Genomic DNA, 22314 nt, shown 5'->3' with positions numbered 1-22314 from the left:
CCAAGATAGAAAATTGCCCATCATGGCATAACAAGCAATGGGAAATTTCCAAACTGGTGATAAACAGCTAAAGGCCAGCCAAAAGTCACTGTGATGAAGCTGAAGGAGGAAGAAAACGGGAGGGATCAGGTGGTCATACATCCACCATAGATGCAACTGCGCACACCCAGAGGAACATTAGCATATATTAATGAGTTCTTGGAAAAGAACAAAGATGTCAAAAGGATGAATATACCAATGTATTTCATATATATTGCATATGTCTTAAGTGTTTAAATGTAGAAAATTAAATTTGAGAGCGCTTGCTTGATTGACTGAATCACCCAGTACATTTTGTGAGGAATAAACGAATACTGGCTTTCTAACACCACATTCAAGTGAGAAAGTTTTTCTTCCCAGATTTCAGATGACAGTAGCATGTTTAGACTGATTAAGCACCCACTTCACTCTTATTACAAACAAATGTAGAAGTTATTTCCTTATTTTTCCCCATTTGCTGAATATTACTAACTTTGAATCTTAGAGGCACACAAAAATCTGTTCTGGGTTTCTCCTCATTCCCACAAGGATAAGTACGTATTTTCCTATGTAGAAAATTTGACTACGTTATTCCTTGAAACAGTCTGTCGCATTTATTTTCTTTTGTCAGGTCAATAACTTAACAGTTCTTCATTTCACATAGTTCTTCAGTATTAACTCAGCCAAACATCTTTGTGACTGAAAAATCAGGAAACAAAATTCTACATCATCCACAAACAGATGTAAATGGCAGAAAAGCAAATGTTGGGTCAAAGATTCAGAGTTTCTTAAAGACAAAAGCTAATTTAGAATTAAATAGTCATCTTCTATATCAGGAAGCTCTAACCTAAACCTAGCTCTTGGTTTTAACTGCTTAAATAACCATTTGTGATCTAATCTGAGCATGCATGTGAACACAGCTGGAGACAGTGTTCATGCTCTGCAGTCTTTCTTCTTTACTTGCCAGTTCCAATCTACAAGGCTCCCTCAAACATTGGTGTAGGAAGAGCCTTGTGCTCCACTTAGAGCAGCTATAACTGCTAGACTATGCAAAGGCAGGGACACAGAAGTGACTTTCCTACTCACCACTCCCCAAAACAGCATATGTTTATTGCCATGCTGCTTGGCAGCTCTGTCTTCAAGGGGCAATTAAATTTGCAAAACAACCTGTCTGCTTTATGCTGCATGTAGCACAACTGGGGCAGTCTTGTAGAACAAGCAGTAGTTCTGGTGGCCAGTTTGAAATAACAGAGCACCATGCATGCATCTGCTGCAATATGGTGCATTATTTTTAGCTCCCTCTATACTACCTTCAACAAAAAAATCAATTATTCGAAAGATTAGGCAGATCAGATGGACAGCGTTAATTTAGAAGATTCAAAGAAAAAAATATTTCAGTAAACAGTGTTCTGAATTAATATTCATTACTATTCCAAATAAACTACCATAAATATGATTTCATGCAAATTTCTCAGGAAAAAAAATAATCAAGCTATTCATGACCTTTTAAACAAGAATTTCAGTATTACGCATAAAAAATAAAACACATCTCCAAGAGGGAGTTCTTTGTAGGCAGGAATGACGCTGCAGTGGTGAGAATCTGGCATACTCTTGCATGGATCCTGGCACTGATATTGCAAAGTAGCTTGTCAACTCTGCATCTTATTTTATAATCTAACAGCATTATAATCTGACAGCAGTTCATGTTCTCAGACAGAAACTACATTTCAAAAACATTTTTCTAAGTATAGTAAGTTGAGAAAGTTTAAGCAAAAAACCTTAATCAACAACCATTAAAACATCCATAGGCTATTTTATAATGAAAAGTTCACCTCTTCTGATATTTCAGACATAATTCACAGGGTTTTTTTTCTTTCTTTTAGACACTATTGCAGCATACCAGTGCGAGTGCTGCAAACTCAAATATTCCTTAGTTTTATAAATGATTGAGAACCTAAGCTTAATTCTAAGAGCAGTTTGGGTGGTGTTTTTTTTTTAATTTTTTATTTTTGCTTGGTTGATCTGTTTTGTCGGTTTTTTTTAATTGTTACATTACTCAATGTTCTGTTTTGTTTTCTTTAGAAGACAGCTTATCCACATCTAAACTGAATTCATTTTACTACCACTGTGTATGCATGCATGCATATTAGTGACAACAGAATTATCCTACCACAAATCCACCAAAAATATGCAGAGAATTGCATAGAAAATCTCATAAAATTTTAAGGTAATATCAGAAAGTGAAAAAACATGTGATCTCTTATTTACACCAAAAAGAACATATATCATATTCTACAACTAAACAATAAAGAAAAGAGGGTTACCTATCAGAGATGCAACATAGCAAAAACAAACATTTAGCTCTGACCAGACCAGTATTTCTAAGATAGCTTTGATGTATCACTACAGCTGTAAGTTGCTAAGCATCATTCTCTAAAAGAAAAAATGCACAGGGAAGAATTTAGAAAGACAAGCAATACTGCCACAAAGAGAAGAGAAAACATTAAAGTTAAGTCATATTGCAATCTGGTAGCCTCCAAGAAGACTGAATCACGCATCAGAAGCTTTTAGCAAGCTGGTGTAGCAATAATTTAAAGTCCACCTCTCCTATTTGTTACTTTTATTTTTACTGAAGGCACAAACATAATGTTCATTGTAGGAAGAAACATTAAAAAGTACCAACTGTTCAAGATTTGCATTGTAATTTTACATCTTCGGTTCTCCCAACTACTTGGTATACACATGAGAATTCAGTGCGCAGATACTCATGACTTAGCCACGTCCTTTTGGGAAAGAAAGTCTAGTAAATTCTCTGCTATGGAAATTTTGCAAGACTAAAGGCACAACAGAGGAGTGGCAATCATTTCACAGTACTGAATTTGCTATTGTCTTGAATGCGTAGAGCTTTCAAGATAAGTAGTTCACTGTAGTTCATTACAGTGCGCACCACAATCTGACTTGATATCTAGATACATATCTTTTTGCACAAAACACATAAAATACAACCAGATTTGGAGCTGAATCACATCAGTGACACCAGGACAGAAGACTTATTCAGCTTTCTTACAGTGGCTTCTCAGCTGCACCTAAAAAGTCACCTAATCATGCAATCCTTCTCAACTCTTACATTTCAAAGCAGCATTGCAGAGTACACATCAGCAAATATGTGAATATAGAGTTCATTCTTCTTACAAGAGATGATTCCAAACTTTTTCTCTTTTCTTGAAAGTATGCCATAAGACTTACTTTCTAGTAGTAACGGCCTTGGCTTCATCAATATGAACTAACTAATAAGGAAGATATCATATGAAGGAAATTAGATATATAAGATATACAGTGGAAGAGCCTGCACACCTCTGTTATAATTTCATTTATCTGTGTAGACAGCGGTGTCTTGTGGTTTGCAACACAGTATACCATAACGTAAAAATGAAAATCCCTCTAAAGATATTTTAAATGAAATTCAGAATTGGATATGTGACAAATCTTCAGATACCCACAATTATGCAAAGCATTTACAATTCTAATGGTTTCTAATGTGAGATATATCCACAGTCACCTTCTCTCCCTCCTTGTCATATTCATCATGATGTTCTATTTTTGGTTTCAATTACTTTCAGCAGTGAAGAGTGAGGAGATACATCAATTTATTTAGCAAGTAACACTGAGGTCAAATTAAAAATGCAGTTACATGCAAATAAATGCTTTATGACTGCCTTTGGACCATAAAGAACCACAGACCATAAATATGTTTTTCATCTACTCCTTTCTTTCCCTTCACCTCATCGAGGTAATAATAATAACAATTAGCCCTATTTTCCAACATTCCTTAAGATTATTCTTTTTCTAGCCAAATCGAATATTTTAAGAAAAAGTTCCCTTTTTCCCACATCAATTTAATACTTTCCCCAACTCTGAAATATACATTGGAAAAAGTCCTTGAATCAACAAAATCTAAGCTAGATCACTGAATACTTTGTGCATATCCTAAAGTCTACATTTATTCTAAAAAAGACAAGGTAACTTTAATATTTGCATACATTAATTTTTGTGAGAGTAAAGATTATAGTAGGGATGGTGCCCTCTATCCACCAGAAAACCAAGAAGCACACCTCTGTCACTGAAAAGAAGTAAATGATGCCAGCCACAAAACCCATAATGCTTTTTTTTTTTTTTTTTCCCACTCTTCCAAAGGTACCACTGACATTCAAGTAAATAATAATACGTACTGAGAGTGACCAGCTAGTATGTTTTCCAGAAAAACTATATAGAGATGTACAGGCTTCAATTTATTAGAAGTCTGGAAATGTAACATATCTATCCTGAGTTGAAAGGATATGAGGAGCAGAGTATTGATTTTGCATACTTTCTGAAAAAATAAATACAATGTGTAAAGCAAACCTGACCTAACTCTGAAAATTCAAACCGTACCTAGTACAAATGATAATCAGCATGAGGTAAATTCTAGAGTCAATTGAAAAACAATCGTTCTATCAGGTTGTCATATAGATTAAACATCCTATGTAACAATCAATCATCAAATCCACACAAAACTCAGAATTGTTAGATCCCTTCTTTTAGGAAAATGCACGCTTATGGTCAGAATTCAAAAGGAAGAAAGTTCTTTATCCCAGATTATAAAACTCTACAGTGTAACTCTGCTTGGGGTCTAAAGAAAAAGCAAGAATGAAAGCTCTGTGCATGCAAAAGGTAATTGCTTTTACAAGTTCCTGTCTCCAGCAGCTATAGAATACAATACATAAGCAAATCAATGAGAGTCCAGAGACAGCGCAAAAATGTTCCTGGAGAGAGAATTTAAAGTGAAATCAGAATAGCAAAGCAAGATGCTGCCTCTGAAGGCCTTGTGGAGCCTATTTTGAGATCTGGAACACAAATGCTTTTATACAGATGAGAAGTCCTATGTAATGCTGTATTGGTATTTTATGTTTTTTAACAGATTTTATGCTGTCTTCTGCAACAAACTGAGATATGAAACTTGATGTATCAAGGAAATAAAAATGATTATTAAAATACTATGCTAAACTAGATTATGTCTAAAGACCTCAAATGCTCTATTCCAAACTTTCTAGCCTTGAAAAAAACAAAAAAACAAAAAAAAAAAACTTTCAGAGCAGTTTTGGGAAATAAAGTAAAACTTCACATTACATGAAGCTTAACATTGAAAGTAAATGACCCATTTTTCTCTTCCTTTCCCATTCAGTTAATTATTGTTTTGGAACATTAAATGCACTCAACTTTATGTCAGGCACTTAACTCCTGCTGCTGATAAATCTGTCTAGCAAAGGATTTGAACCTTGAAGTTGGTGCTTCAGTGGATTTCTTCAGAAGCAAGTCATTCTGTAGCTCACCTGCCTGCTTGTCAAATTATTAAAAAATAAATAAATAAATAAAATGTAGGTTGCTTACCACATCCTAATCAAATCCACATGCTCTCTTGAATATTTGTGTGTGTGTGTTTGTGCTCACTAGCATCAACATTCAGAAAAAATAAGAAGTAGGCAGGGAAGACAACATCATGGGCAGGAGGGAATGAGAAAACAATGGCTTACGTTTCCATGCAGCTGCTATTCCAAAGCACTTTCAAGCTTTTTTTTTTAACTTTTAATTTATTTATTTTTTTTTTTATTTTATTTTTTTTACAGACAACTAAAATGTACACTTTTCTCCAGGCACCATTCATTTCTGGGTTGAAGCACAGCAGCTGTTCAACACTTCACAGCAACTCCACACCACAGGAAGTGCCTGCTGACAAAAACATTTGTTTTCCTCTGAGGTAGCTGCACTTCAGTTGTTGAAGGTAAACCAGAGTAGCTAAATGTTATTTGTGGGAGGCCTTTGATGCCTTAATCACAAGCATATGGCAGGAAAGTCTGCTCTCTCATTTATGCAGACCTAAAACTAGGGCAGCTAAAAGGAAGAACGGTCTCTATCTCACAAATGTGAAACTAAGGTACAAAAGGCTACACCTAGACCATCTAAGGCTCAGGATAGTCTGCCGATTAACAGTCATCTCCCTCAGTGCACCGCAGTAATGTAACTCATCTTAAGTAACACAGAATTGATTCTGACCCACTTGAAGGGGGAACAGTACAGAAATTGCCGTTCCGTTTTCAGAGCAGCCATTGCAGTACCTTTTTACTAATTGCCAGAGAACACCTGGATCTGAATACAAAGTGGAAACTCATAGGTACACCAATTCTACGTCTACATTAGCAATGTAATGAATAACAGATTTTCCAGAGAGCAAAAATGTCATATGATCTTCAGAGGAAGTATAGGAAGCTGGATTATTCTGGCTCCTTACCAAATACAGGCAGGAGACAGAATCACAGCAGTGTTTATTTGCATATACAGAGAGAGACTCTGCAGACACAGCATAGAAATCTGGTGGTATCTTTTTGGTCATTGCAATCTGGAAGGTTTCCCAGACACCTGAGCTAAGTTCAGTGCAGCACAGAACATGTTATTTATGAAATGCAGGTCCTTAAGCACACCACAGATATGTATCCATTCTCAAGGCTCCGCAATTACGTCCTGATCCTGTTCCTCATCCAGACAGCGTAACTGTCTCCCAAACAGCTGTTGTGGGAGCCTACACTACAGACTCATTTTTACTCCATTCTTCTCTCAGAGAGTCACTGTCTGCCTAGCTTCATGGGCTTTGGTCTATTCAAAAAGGGAGATGTTTACTTTGGGGGTGTGTTTGCTGAGAGTAACACATTGCGTATGAACCGTTCTGTGAGCTTAGTGAGTGCCTTGAAATTTATTTAAAACTAGGAAAATCTGTCAGTCAAGTGTTTCTGAAAGTTAGACTCTTGTCTTAGAAACTGCTTCGTTTCTAAGGTGTATCGTTTGCACATGGTGTATCAATTGGACATTTAAGACCCTTTGGATCATTATAAGAATATCATAGAATCATAGAATCACAAGGTTGGAAACGACCTGCAAGATCATCTAGTCCAACCGCCTTCCCATTCCTATTAGTACCAAGCTACTAAACCATATATTGTTCTTTCTTTTGAAGATGATAAGAATAAAAGCTTGAAAGCCGTATTTACAGCATTTTGAAGAGCACTGAGGTCTAGTTAAACTATCTAAATTTTATTCCTGTTTTAAATTGCACTGAGGACCAAAAGAATTCAATAATTATTGTAAGATGTATGAATATTTACCAGCATCCTTTTGAATGCGACCTGGTGTAGGGAACCTGCTTTGGCAGGGGGGTTGGAGTCGATGATCTCTGGAGATCCCTTCCAACCCCTACAATTCTGTGATTCTGTGTGACTTCACAGATCCAGGAGGAATGCCAGAATCTGTTACTACCTATGTGTCTATTAAAGCGCCATAATAATAAATTCTAGTTATGACAGGATTTTAGCCCAACTGTAACACCTGCCTACACCTGTTAATGGAGAAAACAGGTACTCATGGTTGAGGAGTTTAGTGCATTAACAATCATTTATCACATATCTTCTTTAGATCAAGGGAAACATATTCAAGTTATTTGTACTTCATCAGTACTTTGAAGTAAAAATTAATGATGTTGAGTTTAAAACAGCAAACAACTAAATTCAGGACCATAGCATGATTTCTAAGCATCCTGCAGGAAGCATATTGTTAAAGCACTAAGCTAATGTCCAGCCGGGCTCTGTTAAGGTGATAACCCAGTAGAAAGTATGAAGACATTAAGAATCTTTTATTTCCTTCAACTTCTGATCCAGAAACACCCAACTAATTAGCCTAAGGAAACATTCAAAATATTATCTTCCCTGATGTCAAGATAGTAGTTATTTCTGAATATTCTGTTGGGGAAAAAAGGTGTGACGTGAAGGTGTCAGACTCAACAGATAAGGACTGCAGACCATTGGTGGACCCTGAGGTAATAACCAAGAAGACAACAGGGACACAGAAAAAAGTGATGCAGTTTTGCTTCAGAGAAAAGGAAAAGGAAGAAGATAGACAGCCTTATGTAAATTATAAGAACAATCATAGAATGGCTTGGGTTGGAAGTGATTCAAAGCCTATCTGGTTCCACCCCCCTGCCATGGGACAGGTTGCCAGATCAGGCTGTCCAGGGCCCCATCCAACCTGGCCTTAAATACCTTCAGAGATAAGGCATCCACAGCTTCTCTGGGCAGACAGTAAAGAGTACCACACAGTCCTAGCATTTACACAGGACCAGTCTACAGTCTATACAACAGAAATGGTACTGATCTATCACACTCCAGTTTTCACTTGTAAAGGGAGATGTGCAAGAGACTGGACTGCTTAAGTGCAGGTCAAATCAGAGACTTCCATCGCAGAGATGGCTTCTTCTCTTGAGACAACTCCGTGCCTGGTATTGCAGCTGGAAAGTTTCACAAACTGCTCCCAGCAGGCAGTTTGCATGCAGCCACTGTCTTGTGAAGGTGAAAACTTCTACTAGTTTAACACTGACAGCTATCATTTGGCCTTAGCACACAGGTTTTTAGGTTTTTGTTGTGGTTTAACCCAGCAAGAAGCTAAACACCACACAGCCTTTCACTTCACTCTTCCTCCCCACTCCCAGTGGGATGAGGGAGAGAATCAGAAGAGTAGAATTTGTAGGCTAAGATAAAAATTATGTACTGAGATGGGAAAAGAAGAGAAAATTAACAGTAATTATAGTTATATATATAACTATATACATATACACACATGCACATATAGACACACATACACAAAACAAAGCCAGTCTCTAAAAGCAGCAGCTGCCCCCATGAACAACTTCTCTTAGTTGTACCATTTTTTCATATGATGTCATATGGTATGGAATATTTCTTTGGCCATTTTAGGTCAGTTGTCCTGGTTCTGTGCCCTCTCAGCTCCCTGTGCACCCCCAACCCCTCGCTGGCAGGGAAGTGTGCAAAGCTGAGAAACTGAATTGGCCGTGGCTCTGTAGAGCACTGCTCAGCAACAACTATGCCACTGGTGTGCTATCAACACAGTTTTTCTCCTAAAATCAAAACATAGCATCATACCAGACACAATGAAGAAAATCAACTCTGTATCAGCTGAAACAGGACAGTTCTTTTCATAGAAATTCAACAGATTCCTTCAGAGTTTAATCCTATCTCTGAAGAAAAGGTGCATGACTTCAGACATGTGATGCTCCCTCCCAGGTCTCTATGTGTGACAATGAAGTTATTGACTCATTTTTAAATTTCATTTGTTTCCTTTAGATTTTGTGTACCAGAGATTGCTTTTACATTACTGCTATTTCACTATCTTTAGTGATGTTACTGTATTTTGAATTGGCATAAAAGAAAGGAAAAAAAATCCATTTTACTTAGACAAATTAGCAATAATAAAAACCTTATGACTAAAGCACTTAAGATGAAATATTGGATATTCTCTCATGTAAAAGAGTACCATCATTTCAAAAACTCCATTGCCCAACCTAGCTGCAGTTCCACATACAAATCTGTTCTGGAATTACCTTACAAATATGTTGTTTTGGAATTCCACGCAGTGTGCAGTAATAATAAAGATGTTCCCAACCCGTTAAAAGTTCATCCAGTGCATCTTGCTGTGGACAATAGCCAGTAAGAATGCCTTCAGAGCTAGCGGACAGTATATCCATTTCAGAGCTGTTTAAAGAAAAAACAAAAAGTTATGTAAAAAAGACGGTGCTGATTTTCACCCTTGGAATACAGAGCTTTCAAGGCAAGCACAGTTACCTTTTAATGTGTAGGTAAGTGAAGCGATTCAGGCTCATTACCATCACTTAACACAGCACCACTCACAATCATGGCAAGATTTTTGTCCCTTTCTCAGACTTTTGGGCTGCTATTCATGTTTCACTGATCTAAAGGAATGCAGGTCAAAATAAACAGACCGACACAGAAGGAGCACAGATCTATGAGAACTAATTCTTACTAGGTTTACCTCTCCTATGTACACAGTAGGCCTTGCTCTAAGGAGATGCGCAGGCATTACATTCACATTCAGTATTAGACAGACATTAGTCTTGAGAGGGAGCACATGCTCAGTGTCTGCCTACGTACGTACACATCCATACATGTGTTCTCTAAGCAATAACACACACACACACACACCAAAACAAAAACAAAAAAAATTAAAGCCTAGTAAGCTTAAAGATAATACTTGAAAAAAAAAAAAAATAGCGATTCTGATTTCAGGGACTTTGTCCATCTCTTTGTAGCTGTACAGCATGACTTGAAATTGCATTCATTGCTAAGAAGCAAGCTTGATTGCAAGGGTGCCTCATTAGCCATAATGACACTAAATCTATCCTATTTATTCCATCATCTAATCCAACATTCAGTGATGCTGATTTACATTTACAGAAAAGACCTGTCAAAATTAAGCTATTTTATTTTAAAAGAAAAAAGAAGTTTTGAAAGAAAAACTTTTTAAAAGCTTCTGAGTTACAGAATGGTGTCATCCATCCCTTCCCCCTTTCATTTTTTTTTTTTTTAATGTGTCTGATTAAGAAAACTAAATATACGATTAACCACTTAGACACAAAGTAAATGTTTTAAATGGAAGATCTACAAATAACAGCATTAGTGGAAATATAAATTTATATCTCCTGTTTCTTAACAAGATTCAGGAGTCTGGGGGAAAAAAAGAAAAAAAAAAGGGAAAGGGAAAGGGAAAAGAAAAGGAAAAAGAAACAGACACTGCATTTTACTTGGTGAATCACAGCATAAAAATATTTTAATCCTATCAAAAGACAACTTATCATGATTGTGATAAACCTTGCTGGTTACTAATTAGAATGGGCTTTTGCTCTTAATAGCAAAGATGTAAAAATTTAGTACCTATGCAACTTTGAATGGTGCCAAAGAAGTTAACTATCTACATAAATTTTTCTCCCAGCTCAGGTTCTAGCCATACCTAAATCAAATAATCAAAAAAAAAAAAAAAAAAAAAAGTTTTTTAAGGTGAAATTAACCATAAGATATGGATTCAATATTGTCGATCTTTCTGCATAACCTGACAGAAGCTGTGGATTCTTCATTTAATGAATTTTAACACTATAAAACTACAGTAAAATGCTATGAAGGTTCTACTAAATAGAGTGAACTGTATAAATTTTGCTATAGTAGAAAGATTCAGGCACAGTAACAATGCTTCCTTTTTGGTGCAGGTACTCTCCTTGGAGAACTAAGAACTAATTCTGCTAATATGCCAAGTTTAGTCACAAGAGAACAAATCACACTCAGGGGCAAATTTAGGGACATTTACTCAGCATGAAGTTTCTGTATGGATAGATACATGTAGTCCAGAATGGATCCGTATCACAAAGAACAAAAAATTAGTGTGCATGGTTGCAAAAAATAACAGATGCCTGATGTCCTTTAGCTAGAACTTGATTAGGCAATAGTACTCAGTAAAAACACTTCAGTGTCCCCAGTGTTAATTACACAGATATGAGTTTAGTGCTGTGCTTCCTATGAGGTGCAAACAGCCTATAATGAACAAGATCCCACTCAGCAACCTTTAGTTTTCATAAAGAAGAATACAACGAGAATACATCATTTAATACTCTTACTTTGCTTGGTCGCTATCTTACAACTGCATCCATTAGTGCTGACCTTGAACACTTAGAACATTCCCATTAGTAAAGAAATTCTAACTTATGCACTAATGAACTCAGGACCTAACGGTTGCAGAAAGCAACATGAACAGAAGGAAAAAAAAGCCATATATAGATTCTAGCTTTTTATTGAAACTTTTTCAGTATGTACAGTACAACACTTATTCTTTCCTCAGCGATATCACTGAGTAAATGTCCAAAAAAAAGAAAGGATCAACAAGCAGGTTGAGGGAGGGGATTCTGACTCTACTCTGCTCTCATTAGACCCACCTGGCATACAACATTCAGTTCTGGGGCCACCAACACAAGAAGGACATTGAGCTCCTCTGGACCCCCACAAAGATGATCAGAGGGGCTAGTGCACCTCCCCTACATGGAATGATGGAGAGACTTGGGGCTTTTCAGCCTGGAGAAGAGAAGGCTACAGAGGGACCTTATAGCAGCCTTCCAGAACCTGAAGGGAGCCTATAGGAAAGCTGGGGAGTGACTTTTTATAAGGGCACATAGTGGCAGGATGAGGGGAAATAGCTATAAACTGGAAGAGAGTAGATTCAGACTCAATTAAATTATTCACTGTGAGGGTGGTGAGACACTGGAAAAGGTTGCCCAGCGAGGTTGTGGATGCCCCTGTCCCAGGTGCATTCAAGGCAAGGCTGGATGGGGCTTTAAGCAACCTGGTCTAAAGGGAGGTGTCCCTGCCTAAGTGATCTTAAAGGTCCCTTCCAACCCAAAATGTAAAGAGCATTTCAAGTAATTATGGCATTATAGCAGAAAACATTTTCACTGAATGATATGCTGTAAATGACATTTTAAAAAATGATGCTGCTCAATACATTAATTACATTCTTTCTTTAGCAAGCATCCTAATGTGTGATATTATCAGAATCGAATTGGAAATATGCATTCTTATATTTTCTGAACTATAGATTATCTTGCAGCAAAATGAAAAATCTTTTTCTCAGCTCAGAGAATCACAGAATGGCCAGGGTTGGAAGGGACCTCAAGCATCATGAATCTCCAACCCCCCTGCCACACGCAGGGCCACCAACCTCCACATTTAATACTAGACCAGGCTGCCCAAGACCCCATCCAATCTGGCCTTGAACACCTCCAGGGATGGGGCATCCACAGCCTCTCTGGGCAGCCTGTTCCAGCACCTCACCACTCTCTCTGTAAAGAATTTCCCCCTGACATCCAACCTAAACAAGCAATTGTTTTCTGCCCTTTTATTGTCAGCATGATAGCATTTTCTCTTTAGGCCATTAATGTAAACAACATGAGACAGAAGGAGAAAAGTTAATTTTAAAGATATAGAACATATAACTACAGATTCCAATTTCTCTCCACCTTTCTGTCCATTGGACAGTAGACTCTGTGAATCCTAACGTAATACCCAAAAACTACAGGCTGAAAGTCAGACAAATACAAGACTTCCTGCATCATTATGAAAACATTTAGTATAGGTTATCTTCAGATCTTCTTAGTTACTTTGATTACATATCTTGAGCAGGGTCAGACATGGAACATAAGTTCTTTCCTTCTTCTTGAAGATTTGTTTTTAGAATATATTATTAAGCTTAGTCAATACGTCCATTTACTATTTAATTCCTCTTGTAAAGTGAAAAGCTGCAACAGATGAAACGAACAGAATGTGTCCAGAATACCTTATACATTAAATAAAGATTTACACTTGCAAAACTACATTTTTATTATACTTCCCTGAAAAGGTCAACAGAAAATACATCATTCTTAAGAAAAAAAGCTGAGAGTAGCTCTTGAAGCCTCTAAAATATTGTATTCCAATCTTTTCTAAATACTTTGGTTTCCATTTTTTCTGTGAAAATTGTGATAAATTGTTGTGAACCCTCCTAGAAAAAAAACAAGGAGGTTTCTGTAAGGTTGGACTGCTAACCTTTCAAAGTTTTGTGTAAATGATGAAAGATGCTTATCAGCCTTGCAAGGTACTGGGGATAATAAACTAAACTCTGACTGGATAAAACTTCCATTTAAATTAATTCCTTTGCAGATTGTTTTAAAACATTTACTTCCATCCATTGTTTGTGTGTTTTAACACTGCTGAAATCTGATTCCAGCCCTGAGAGCTACCCTGGGGTGACTTGAGCTTTTGTTTGCACTGAATAGAGAAAAAAACACTAGAAATTTTGAGAAATCTTGGACAAAACCTGTTCCTTTCTGCAACATGAACTAGACCTGCAGCTTCCAGAAGGCAAGGCTAATTATTGCAGAGACTGGATTTGCTTCTTGTTTGTCACAGTGGTTACCAACAATGTAGCTTAGGAAGCTGTGGGTCGACATTCATATGCATGACCTCAATTTCAAGGCAACTTAATACCACCAATATGAGCTGTTTGGCTGTTTATGAAAAATTGTTTCACTGTTGACTAAGCTGCACATTTTCATTCGTTTTTGTATGCTCTTTCTGCAGTGTTTGAATGCAGTTAAAATAAAGGCAATTATATATATTCTACTTACAGTGTCTTCTGCAGAGATAAATTCCATTATTTAGTCAGAATGAAATATAAACTTACAAATTGCAAAAGTAGTTAGACATTCCATTGTACTCATAACTGCACATTCAATTCCATGCATACTAATGCTCAATTAACATTATAAAAAATCAAGGTTAAAATATAATTTCTGTAACTGAAGTTTAGGTATAATTTAACTAATTATACAGACATACACCGTAACAACGGCTATCTCAGCCATTATATTGATGCAAATTTATTCTGCCTTTCAAGTAAAGCTATTTGAATTACATTTTTAATTATTAATCATAACTATCAAAAAGTCCAAATTTTATCTCTATAGATGTATCTTACTTTTCCATCTTTGGAGAACAGTTCTTAGGTCCTATGTCTTTGTAATCCAACAGCTGAGATGACTGACTTTTAATTCAGATAGGATGGGGAGTTGCTATCATGGAGGATAGCCGTGCAGAAGGAAATGGAAATTCATAGGAGATAAATTAATTACATATGGAAGACAGCCAAATGCTTCAAGTCTCTTATGAACAAGATTAGGCACACTGTAACTACTTGGACTGTGCACCCACAACAACTGAGTCTGTGCAGAGTATGAACTTAAAGCCTACTCTATTCAGCAGACTACAATGGAGAAGACTGCAAAACAGCTTGAGAAAAAAAAAGACAAACCAAACTACAAGAATTTTGACACTTTGTCTTCCAAGCCATCTTTAGCTGTTCTTAGTTGAAGAAGGCTTTATGATACAGAGTCATTAAAGAAGACCAAGGTTGTAACATGCAAAGGGGAATATCCAATGCCAGTTGTACACTAAAAAACAAGAAAAAACAAGAACTATGGAAACGCTCATGAACATCCACATGATGTTCATGTTTCATTTAGCTGGCTTGTGCAATGGTGGCTATCTAATCACAGAAGTAGAGTTAACCATAAGCTAATCTAAGTCCATTTGTTATTTTCTAGTCACTTTCCTTTTTGCTTTTAATGTTCCTGAACTTTGCCAAAGAGACTGCTGGTACTTTAGTGTCAGTATTTCACCTCCTTTGCAACTTTTAACATTGAGGTTGGAAATATACCTAACATGGAGACACTTTCTTTATATGTTAATTATTTTTTATATTTCATCTGAACAGACATGCCACTGATAATGGCAATGTTAATGAGTTACATAAAATAATTTAAAAAAAGCAAAATCCCCTATGAATAGCATTTTGCTATTACCTTTATAAGAGTGACTATACTTAGGGATAAATTCCCTAATTATTTCTCTTACTGTAGTACATTTATGAGGTCACAGTTGAGTTGTCCAAAGGCACAAAAGTTTTCTTGTAAAATTCAAATCTGATTTTCAGTGCAGTTGCCTGAAAGAGATTCTTCTTACTCCATTCCATACTCTGTGAAACCTATTACACTAATTATCAGGAAAATATACTTCTTTTTTCCTTTTAACCAAGAACTTTCAAGCACTGTTTTTCAGTGAAACAGGAACAGTTATAAATTAAGAATTTTGTGTGTGGAATTATATCAGTTATGTTCTCAAATATTTAAACTAAAATTCATCAGAAAGAATGCATTTGTAGTATCATGTCCTTTAATGTAGAACTCCTAGTAACTTTCTGAATTTAAAAAATCTTATCCAGTCTTTCAGGATAAGACAGATTTATAAGAGTTGTGTTCTTTCCAGTCATATACAACAGAGATGGGATCTTTGTCTATGTTGCTTCCCAAACTACTAATCAGGAATCACTACTAGAGGTAATGTCTCTATGGAAGCTGCTTAATGACATGGGTTTTAAATGAAGAAGACTCTAGACCAGCAAGTGGTGGCCATCAATTGCTTTCTTTGGCAACCTCTCCTCTGCCTCTCTGTGAAATACCAGGCCCTTGAAAACAATATTGGGGTGTAATAAAGAGTTCTTAGCATTATATCCTCCTTCAATCATTTACTTCAGGAACAAGTACAACTCAATTCAACTAAAGCCCCTTGGGCATCCAATACACACATCAGACAGACCTATGTTCTACAGTTACATGCAGTTTTGCATTTGTTAAGACATACACAATTATCCGACACAAGCAAATCTTTTGAGAGCAAATATCTGAAAGCTGCAGTTGTCTTCCTCATATGGAGTAAATATATTCCTTAGAGAACACGTTCTATAACATAGCAAATTAAAAGAGATTCATATGTCTATTATACTGAAATTTCTTGGTTTTGGCTCCCAAGACTCAAGTGTTGTAGGTAAAGTTCCGGGACTCAGAGACACTAATTTTAATATCTGTTCTCAGTTGCAACTAACAAAGATGTAAATAACAATTTAGAGATATCTAAGACTGAATGAGAATTTAGGACACAAAAGTATCAACTGCTACACAAAATATTTCAAATTACCTTTTTTTGTTTTTCCCACTGTTTGGAAACTTGTTATTTGTACCAGTTTCTTGTATTTTTATGTAGGATAAACCTGATTGCTCCTCAGAAAAGGAAATGGCTGTGCCTGGAATTCAACTAAGATAGTAACATCAAATCTTTGTACCTTCTCAACAGGCTACAGGTAATTGAGTTGGTTCATAGATCAGTGTGAACCTTTTTTGGTTTTAAGACTATCAATCAAATCTATTCAGGAAAATACATACATATATTCTGCTTTGGATGAATAATTTTAGCAGTGGTCCAAGTGCTAATAAAGGATTCTCCAGGCTGGCTGTGGCTATAATCTATTAAGAGACAAAAAATTTGTCCTCGTTTGATTTACAGTAGTACAGCAACACATTACATTGTGGTTTGCCAGAATGTAATACGACACACAAAACAAAGTCTGGAATTAGTCAGATCTCTACTCCTAGCCTCAAAGCAATTTGCTTTGCCAAGGTTAGCTATAGTGCAACTGCAGCTCCCACTTGAGGTTTACACCTTTACAGTATTAGAACATAGAAATATGGGCTTTACATTCACTTGTCATCTTCTGTCTTCAGCTGTGGAAGAAACAGTGAAACCCCTAACCTAAACTGACATCATAAAACAATATCATATGGTCAAAGATATTATAGACATTTAAATGTGACCATCTCCTACGACTTCCTCTCTAGTCTTCTAAATGTGTCAAATTTCATTATCTACATTCTAGTTCATAGTAAATTACATTACATTTTACAGTATGCTTTCATGTTAGATTTTAAAAATACAGTGGGAGAAATCAAAGTAAACACAAGATGGCTAGCAATATAAGCATGCATTATGTTATTATGTAGCACAAATTTCAGCTATTATTCAAATCTATTATTAAATACCAAGAGCATACAAAAGTTGAACTCTCATAAGAATTCTGATCTATGTAGCTACAGGTGCATTAAAACACTCTTGTAAAAGGAATATAAGCATTGTTAAATTGTTTTGTGATTTTTTTGAAGAGATACCTTTAGGAATTCTGATAAAATAAATCGTGTATTTAATAAACCTAGTGTAACTGCCATTAAAATATATTCCTGACAATGAAATATATTCTTATAATTTATATTTGCTTTGAAGTGAATATTAAGATATTAGAATTATCACACCAGATCAATTCATTTTCCTATATATACAGATGTGATATCACATTGTGTAGGGAAATCCACGTGAGATCCCTGAAAGCACAGAAAGGACCAAAGATGAGTCCCATTAAAGCTTAGAGTAACTCTTAGCATCTAAACAAAATTTGGAAGCTTAGATACTGCCTTGAGGACAATAGCATATTAGAAATCATTACAGATCATTGTATTTCCACAAATCTCAAATCCTCTTCTGACCTCCGTAATATCTTTGTAAACACATTCCAACTCCACATTTCAAAGAACAGCAAATGGTTTTTGTTACCTAATTTTTAATCACTTTTTTTTTTTTTTTTTTTGTCATTATTGCTTAATGTCTGAGAAAAAAAAATCTGCTTTGTTTTGGGAAATAAATGAAAACAACTACTATCTATATAAACACCGTCTCATGTCACTTCTTAAACAGAATTTTTCATTTTAACATTAAATCTACTGGATCTCTCTTAAAGAATTGAGAAAATACTGATATACAAAAGCATTTAAATTCTAAAACACAGACATGGAAATTCTCATTTTGGAAATTCCAAAATATTTCATTTAAAATTTTTCTGAATTAAACCCTCACCTCTTCACTTCACCACTTCTTCAAAAGACATATTTTGAAATAGAAATAATTTTAAAAAGAAACTTTAAAATCATTTATGAGCCCAAAATACAAACTCACAAGCATACATGCAATATAAGGACTTTTTACTTTGGCTTGACATTAAAATAATTTTATCTTCGCAGCAATGTGCTTAGTAAAATCTGTAAATGTTGGTTCTATCTAAGCCAAAAAAGCCATTATTCACTTATTCATCCATCAAAGTTAGCTTCAATACAACTAAGACTATCTCCTATCCTAATTACAGTCTATATTGACTAAATAATTAATGACACTAAACAACACAAGTGCTAGGAAATATTTTAAAAGCATCCACTTGAAACAGTGATCACCATTCTAAGGCTGGAAACATTTCAGTGCAGAATGGAGAGATATGTCCATTTATCTGGACATAGCAAACATGAAGATTTTTGTTACAACTAAGACTTACTACCCTTTTGCTACTAGATAACTGCTGTCATAATCCCTGCCCTTCCTGATGAGGCTTGACAGTGATGATGCAATATACATTTAAAAGGGAACAAAATAGGTCTCTATACTACAAGTAAAAATGATGGAAGACTGCTGAGTCTTTGATCACTGGCATTATCCAGTAGCACTATTCTGATCCAACCCTACATTATTTACCCTGTAGGAGTTCGGATAACAGCACGCCCTGCAGATGGAATGATATCTCCAGTCAGCATCTTAAACGTTGTGCTTTTCCCAGCTCCATTTGTTCCCAGGAGTCCAAAGCACTAACAGAGATTTAAAAAAAAAAAAAAAAAAAAAAAAAAAAGAAGAAGAAGAAGGATAAGAATTGCTCTACTACATTGTGTTAGCTCTTCAACAGCTATTTTTTCATATTTCTCGTCTTGTTTGTAAAATATTTAATATGATTGTTTAGTATGTGCAATTCCTTTTTCAACAGAAAATAAATTTCAAATAAAATAAAATGCTTTGATTACCTCTTACATTCCTACCAGTGACTTATTTAGTATTCTAGCCTTCCACTTAAAACCCTGTTCTATAATTTAATGCATTAGTTATCAATTTTATTATAAAGTGCTAGATTTGAACTTGAGGTTTTCACATCCAATTTGAGAGCCAGTCTATAGAGTCAATATTTCTCAGCTGTTTCACTTTATTCAAGTTAATGAACAGTGAACATCCTAGATACTGACTCCAAACAGAGCACCGCTGCAAAGAATACATTCTTAAGTTAGGGCAGTATTTGTATTAAGACTAAAAATAGCACTCCATAACTTTTAAAATACTTGTTTTATTATCTGTTTTAGTGGAATTATTTCAATATGAGAAATACAATCTTGCCTTGGGACAAATTCAGGATCCTATTGACAGTTTGCAGTTGAGTTAGATATTCTTTGCTTTCTCTTTGGACACTGATCTGCTTTGCTACCCCCTGGTATTTCATTATGTTAGCTAATAAAACATTAACTTACTTAAGATAAACAAGACAAAAGAATTAAGACTCTGATACAGTGTTGAATAATAAAAAATAAAAATAAAAATAAAAAAACCATGCATACTGTTGCTTCTGGAAGACCACCAAAAATTCTACTGCTATCAAGTTATTGATTTTCAGAAATTGCTGCAATTAAAATTGTTCTACTGCTATCTACTGTACTTTGATTGCAGATATGCAGGTCCAAATAACTGTTCAGAGCCAAGAGTTACTCTGAAAGAAAAAAAAAGTCCTCTTTACCTCTCCCTTTGTTATTCCCAAGCTTATGTTTTCCACAGCTGTGTTCTTCTTATTGAAACCTCCGTAACACTTCGTGAGATTGTACAGAAGAAGGACATCATTACCAGTTCTTCCCCCAAAAAGTCGCTGTCGCTCCATTTCTACATCAATATCTTCTGATGGGTTGACCATGCTGTTAACTGAATGCTGACTCCTAAAATAGAAGGTGACAACAACTTGGACATTACTATACTCTGAATATTTCCCTGATTGCAATCCTTCAAAGATTGTTGATTCAACCTCTGCAGAATTCAAGGGAGACAGCAAGTACTTGTGTTTTTTATACATCATGTACATGTTTAAATTTTTCTCCTTCCTAAAACATAGCTGTACTCTATTACTCATAAGAAACAGCAACTGGGACTTTAGACTCATTATAAACTCCACATTGAAATAGTACTTAAATCAGAAAAGGAAATCCTTACTTCAGAATGGGAGCATGAGAGCATAAAATCATCAAATATTTTAGTTCAAATAACTTAGAAACAACTAAAACAGACCCCCTAAATGAATGGGATGCTACCATTTTCTTACTTTAAAAATTAGTTAACTGTCCACTATGGCAGAACACAAACGATAACACACACACCTTGGTTTCTGGAGGAGATCCCAATGGAAAAACAGCCGTAAAAGAAGAAGAACTGTTCCCTGTAGGGCCATTTCCACAAAAATCCAGCCCAGAAAATTCATTTCAAAAGGGCTTACATACGAATCTATTCCAAAGTTGCTGGTTAGGTCAAATTTGATCTGGTTGTATGAAAGTTCTATTAAACCTTGTCCTAAGCAGAATTGTGGGAATATGATAAATGCCCATTTGAGGATCTTGTAGATGTTCTGAAAACTCTTAAAATTCAGCAAGAAAAAAAAAAAAAAAAAGGAAAAAATGTGAGTTTTTTCTAACCAAATATTAAGGGCATTCACTAAGCTGGATGCAGCATTCAAATCTCACTCAAGGCAAACTGATTTCAGCAAAACATACTGTGAACTCTTTTGAAACAATAATCATCTCTTACTGTGTTTTAGAGTATCTAAATTTTAGAATGTCCACAGCTGTGGAATTCTAGTGTAGGTTGACATTTACAGTGACAGAATAGACACATGGCTGTGATCATTTCATTTATTTAAAATATTAATATTTGAATGTTATTAATTCTAAATCATCCACTTAACACCAAGTCAGTGTCCTTCCAAACTTGAGTGATGTATAATCTGTATTTGACTTCAAACAGCAAGTTTTTTATCTAATACATGCATAGGCAGTCAAATACGCATTCCGTTTTTTTCTTCATCAGGTTATGAATAAAGAAAATTAATTGTATATGTAAAGTGAGAATGCATATTGCGACCCAAACAGTGCCTAGAAATAAGCAGATTATCTCTTATGTCAATACTATTCAAAGACATTTTACAGTGTATATAATCTATTCAGATGGATCTGAACAGTCCCTATTATGGCAAATTATGACTTAATTCATTATTACAGTACAAGCTACATCTTTTTTTTTTTCCAATTATAAGCAAGTCAAAACTCAAGATAGTAATAAGCAGAACAGCATATATGGAGATTTAAAAAAAAATCATGCATGATGGTTTAAAATGGCTAAATTTTCTGCTGGAAGCTATCTTGTCTGTGCACATGGCAATATATATACAGACACATCCATATATGAGGGCTGCTCCAAAAGTAATGCCAACCTTTGTTTTATTTCTTTCCTTACCATTGGCCCACAACATCAGAAGCAGACATTGGTGCTATGGCAGTAGAGACTGAACCTTCCCACCAATATCCCACTACATTTTCTTGCTGTGACAGACGGCAGCAGAGGGGCAGTCTGACAAAATGGCATCTGACATGAAAGCACAGATTAAACAAAGGCGTGGAACTGAATTCCTTCATGCAGAAAAAAGATTGCACCCACCAACATTCATAGTCACTTGCTGAACGTTTATGGAGACCAAGCAGTGCATGTGAGCACAGCGAGGCAAGGGGCAGTGTGTTTCTGCTGTGGTTACATTGGGTCACCTTCAGTGGTGCAGATTTTCAGAAGTGTGGCATGCAGGCCATTGCTGTCAAAAGTCTGTAGCTAGTGGTGGTGGCTATGTTGAAAGACAGTGTTTCGTAGCTGAGAATTTGTTCTATCAAATAGGGCTGTTGTGCTCTGTTAATCTGTTGTAGTTTGCATGGAAATAAAGAGGAGGCATTACTTTCAGAAGGACCTGTGTACATACATAGGCATGTACACATAA

The 22314-nt window shown here is 35.7% G+C and overlaps 1 protein-coding gene across 1 annotated transcript in view; it reads right to left on the bottom strand.

The window, feature by feature from the left end:
• ABCA13 (ATP binding cassette subfamily A member 13) overlaps nucleotides 1–22314 on the bottom strand; it is a 173880-nt gene that overhangs the window by 21169 nt on the left and 130397 nt on the right. The window contains exons 52-55 of the mRNA XM_090137138.1: nucleotides 20657–20910; nucleotides 20029–20221; nucleotides 18951–19060; nucleotides 9497–9647 (exon numbers count right to left, since the gene is read on the bottom strand). Coding sequence (XP_089993264.1) covers nucleotides 9497–9647; nucleotides 18951–19060; nucleotides 20029–20221; nucleotides 20657–20910 — 708 coding nt within the window. The remainder of the gene's footprint in view (nucleotides 1–9496; nucleotides 9648–18950; nucleotides 19061–20028; nucleotides 20222–20656; nucleotides 20911–22314) is intronic.

The sequence above is a fragment of the Phasianus colchicus genome, chromosome 3, assembly GCF_987193195.1.
Source record: "Phasianus colchicus chromosome 3, bPhaCol1.hap1.1, whole genome shotgun sequence".
NCBI classification, from domain to species: Eukaryota; Metazoa; Chordata; class Aves; order Galliformes; family Phasianidae; genus Phasianus; species Phasianus colchicus.
This window is presented reverse-complemented; position numbering and strand designations above follow the sequence as displayed.